Below are 4,900 nucleotides of genomic sequence, written 5' to 3'. Positions count from 1 at the left end.
ATGTAAAAATACATTTACATATATTTTGTCAAGTTCCTATCAATGTATAATCAGGGAGGGAAATAACATTTGTCAGCAGGGATAATAATAACAGAAAAGGTATGAACTTTAATTAGAAAGACAGCATCTTTGCAATTTTCCGTTTCTTTTTCTCAGTGTGATGGCGGTGCCTGCCTAAGGTGGTAGTTGAAACCCAAAGTTACGGCCTTTCAGAGTTTTTCCGAGTCCGCTCTTCGATAACCGAGTTTCTCTTTTACCGACCGATTCCAACCGTTTTTTTCCCAGTTATAGTCATCAACAATATATCAATACCTCCTTTTGGATAGTAGATTCAGTTCTAGAATCATCGAAAGTTAGATCCGAACCGCAAAACGGATTTTTCCGCTCTCGGCTTTGGTTCGGAAGTAAGTTTTTTGGGAGGTGATTAAAAGGAGATTCAAACTCTCTTCAATATCACGACGCCATTATCGATATCTTTGCATCAACACGGGAACAAATTTTTCTGTGTTTTTGGTTTGATTATAGATTGACTCTCTTGAGTTTTAATTCTCGCCGATAGTCCAAGGGGTTTGTGTTATTGGGTTTTTGGGTTTTGTTTTTGGCTCTAACTGTTTGAATTTTGGAGGGAGCCATGGCGGTTTAGTAGTTTCTCACTTGTGGGCGGATAGGGTGAGACTGTGACACTGTAATTGTTGAAGTTGTTTCAAGAGTAGCAGCATCCTCATCAATGTCAAATCTTATGGCTATGAACTGTAGAGGAATCGGAGCTGCATCGACTGTTAAGATTATAGAAGACTTGGCCCGTGATCATGATCCAGATATCATTTGTTTTTCAGAAACAAAAGCAAGTTGCAAGAGAATGGAAGGAGTTCGAAAACGTTTAAAGTACAGTGGAAATTGTATTGTTCCAGCTGAGGGCAGAAAAGGAGGTCTCACAGTCTTCTGGAAGGAAGATTTCTCAGTTGATATCATGGGAGCTACTACCAACCACATTACGGGTAAAGTTTCTAATCTGGGTATATCAAATGATTGGTATTTTACTTTTATATATGGAGAACCCTCTTCTGGCAATAGAAAGAGGGTCTGGGATGAACTGAGAGACCTATCTCCTTATATCCCAGCACCCTGGATGATTTTTGGAGATTTCAATGCAGTAGCATCTTTAGATGAAAAAATTGGTGGCCACAGTGTTCTTAACAGAAGCATGTTTGATTTTAATGATTTTATTAATGATATTGGTTTGATAGACCTAGGTTTTAAGGGACCTAAATTCACCTGGTGCAATAATCGCTCTTATGGTAATCATATTTTAGAAAGACTAGACAGAGCCCTTGCTACTCCTAGTTGGGTAGATTTTTTCCCTGAAGCAAAAGTTTTTCATATCCCTAATGTCTCTTCGGATCACTTAGCACTAGGCATTACTCTTAAAAATTCTGAGCCATTACCAAAGAAACCTTTTAGGTTCTATGAAATGTGGTTACGTGATAATACATGCAAAGATGTGATTAAAGAAGGTTGGGATTCAGTGGAGGATGATCTTACCATGGGAATAGTAGGGAAAAAACAGGAAGCCACAAAGGAGAAGTTAACAGTTTGGAATAAGAGACAGTTTGGAAATATTTTTTGTGAAATAAGAAATGTGAAGAAGAAGTTGGAGAGTTTGATGACACATGAGATGAATGAGAGGAATTATAAAAGTATAAAAGAGCTAAAGGAGAAATTGGTAGAGCTTTTTGAAAGAGAAGCTAGCTTGTGGAGGCAGAGGTCGGGTCAAGTATGGGTGAGAGATTATGCAAGAAATACAAAGTTCTTTCATATATCTACCATTTATAGGAGAAGAAAAAACAGAATTGAGAAACTTCGAGAGGATGATGGTTCATGGAAAAAAGGAAGAGAAGAAGTGGGTAAAACCATAAACAATTTCTTTACAAAGCTCTTTGAAACACAATACCCTCAAACTGATAATTCCATCCTAGATCTTTTCCAGCCTATTATAACTAACAGGGAAAATGAATTGTTAGGAGTTTGTCCCTCTGATGAAGAGATATGGAGAATCATAAAAAAATTGCATCCCTTGAAAGCCCCTGGACCTGATGGCTTTCAAGGGATTTTTTATCAAAGATGTTGGGATATAGTGGGCATCACTATTATCAAAACAGTGCAGGATTTTTTCTTATACAACACCCTTCCACCAGATCTAAATGAAACTTTCATTACCTTGATCCCAAAAATACCTACTCCAGATCACATATCCAAATTCAGGCCAATCAGTTTATGCAATTTCACATACAAAATCATCTCAAAAATTCTAGCTAATAGACTAAAAACCCACCTACACAAAATTATCTCACCCTTCGGGGCTTTTTTGTAAAGGGAGGTTTATTGGTGACAACATAGGCTTAGCAAGTGAATTGTTTCACAATATGAAAAAGATGAAAAAGAAAAACAAAATTTGGTTGGCCCTAAAGTTGGATATGAAGAAGCGTTTGATAGAGTTGAATGGTGTTTTTCAGATCGATTTTTGAAAAACTGGGTTTTAGCAGGAAGTGGATAGATATGATTAAAGTCTGTTTGGAAACAGTATCCTTCCGAGTTCTTTTAAATGGCTCCCCTTTGAGTCATTTGTTTCCACAGCGAGGTCTAAGACAGGGAGACCCCCTATCTCCCTACCTCTTCATTCTGGTCACAGAAGCTCTCTCTAGAATCCTCAAGCAAGCTGAGGATGAGAATAGGATTAGTGGCATCAAAGTGAGAAGAGGATCACCCCCTATCAGTCATCTACTATATGCAGATGATCTGATCATGTTTTGCAAGGCAAATTTGGATGAAATAAACAGTGTCAAGGATATCTTACAGAAGTACTGCAATGCATCTGGTCAAGAGGTCAGCTGGGAGAAGTCTAGTGCTTTTTTCAGTAGGAATGTGCATAACACACATCAGAAAATGATTCTTAGGAGATGGAAGGTAAGAAGGTTCACAGAAAAGGAGAAATACTTGGGAGTACCAATCATATTGGGAAAGAAGAAGGGAGAGGACTTCGAGTATCTTTTAGAAAGTTTACAAAGGAAAGTCAGTGGTTGGAAAGCTAAAATCCTTTCACAAGCTAGCAGAACCACTTTAGTCAAATCAGTAGGGCAAGCAGTGCCTATCTATGCCATGGGAGTTTATGCTTTACCTAACAGGATCAATGAAAGGATAGATAGGCTCAATCGGGATTTTTGGTGGAATGGAACAACAAATACTACTGCTTGGCATACTATGAGTTGGGAGAAACTTTGCAAATCAAAGGCAAATGGGGGTTTGGGTTTCAGGAAAGCCAAAGAAATGAATTTGGCCATGTTGGCTAAACACAGTTGGAGACTTATTACAGATGAGAATTCGATATGGTCTAGAACTTTCAATAGTATATATAAGTGGGATTGTTTTAATAACCAAGATGGTAAGAAGAAAAAACCACAATCTTTTTTCTGGAGAGGTGTGCAGTTAAGTATGAAAGCAGTAAAGGAAGGATTCATGTGGTTACTTGGTAATGGCTCTAGGATTAAAACTTTTTCTGAACCCTGGTTACTTTTTCTTGAAAAACCTCTTATTTTAGGAAACCACCTAAACCCAAAAAGAGTCAACCTAAACCTCACACGTAGAGTATCTGACCTATCTAGGGAAAACGAGGAGGAATGGGACATTACTAGGTTAGGAGATTTGTTTCCTAACCTTATCTCTGATTGTATTAAAACCTTAACTATCAAACCAAATGTCATTGATAAAATCATTTGGTGGAAAGATAAGAAGGGAGTTCTTACAGTCAGGTCTGCTTACAAGTTACTTGCCAAAGAATATGAGGAGGGTGAGAGCTCTAGAATGAATAAAAAGAGTATAAGGAGGATCTGGAAAATAAAAACTGATGCAGCCACTCAACTCTTTATATGGAAAGCTTACATGGGAGGTCTACCCACTGGAGAGGTTTTGATGCAGAAGAAATTTAAGGGTGATGTAACTTGTGTTTTCTGTGAAAGGCACGCTGAAACTGATTATCACCTTTTCTTTGGTTGTGAGTGGAGTAGAACATTATGGTATGGATCAAACATAAGTTTGAGGGTAGATGCAAAAGAAGAAAAGGATATCAGATGTTGGCTTGATGATTTCATTAGCTGGGAGAGAGACAAGGATCTACAGGCTTCCAGTATCTATGGTTTATGTATGATGCATGAAATCTGGAAAGCAAGAAACAAACTCAAGTTTGAAAGAAAGAGGAGCAGTTTCCAGGAGCTCTACACAATTGTGAATCAAACAGTCAAGAGAATCACAGAAGCCTATACTGCAGAGAACAATCCATCCCCTAATGGCCAGGATCTTCGTCATGTCATAAACAATACTTTAGATTTTAGTGTGCGCCATAGGGAGTTATACAGCAACAGGAATCTCATCTCTTTTGATGGTGCTTTTAACAGATGTGAGAATAAGGGGGCGTCGGCCACAATATGCAGAAGTCCAGATGGTAAATTACTGGGGGCAGCATACATGAAATTCAATTGTCAAACAGCCTATAAGCAGAATGTTATGGAGCGTAAGTCACAACCGCTCTAATTGAAGCTAAAGCCGAGGCCCCTATAGTCTTGGGAGATAATCGCCGGGTTGATGGGACGTGCTTGCAGGGAATGAGAAAAGCTTAGGTTGGCAAGTAGATGAACATGTGAAGAAAATTTTAGATTTATTTCAAGTCTGTAATATAAATAATGAGTCCAATTCCGAGTTCTTTTGGATAAGCCGTAACACCAATGGAGATGCCCATGAACTGGCCAAGTGGGCAGCGAGATATGCAGGAATTGGACCTCCTCCAAATTGGGTTTTTGAGTCTGTAACTCCTCTTATGAGATTTTAAATATATGGAAAGAAGTGGTTT

The 4,900-nt window shown here is 38.4% G+C and overlaps 1 protein-coding gene across 1 annotated transcript; it reads left to right on the top strand.

Annotated features, from left to right (window-relative positions):
* The first annotated feature begins 727 nt into the window (after window positions 1-727).
* Window positions 728-4,584, top strand: LOC147515619 (uncharacterized). Its single transcript, XM_086592980.1, has 2 exons — window positions 728-2,134; window positions 2,635-4,584. The coding sequence occupies exons 1-2, from the start codon at window positions 728-730 to the stop codon at window positions 4,582-4,584; spliced, it is 3,357 nt and encodes a 1,118-aa protein (XP_086449106.1).
* The last annotated feature ends 316 nt before the right edge of the window (window positions 4,585-4,900 follow it).

This window comes from Coptis chinensis, chromosome 2 (genome assembly GCF_015680905.1).
Source record: "Coptis chinensis isolate HL-2020 chromosome 2, ASM1568090v1, whole genome shotgun sequence".
In the NCBI taxonomy this organism is placed as follows: Eukaryota; Viridiplantae; Streptophyta; class Magnoliopsida; order Ranunculales; family Ranunculaceae; genus Coptis; species Coptis chinensis.
This window is presented reverse-complemented; position numbering and strand designations above follow the sequence as displayed.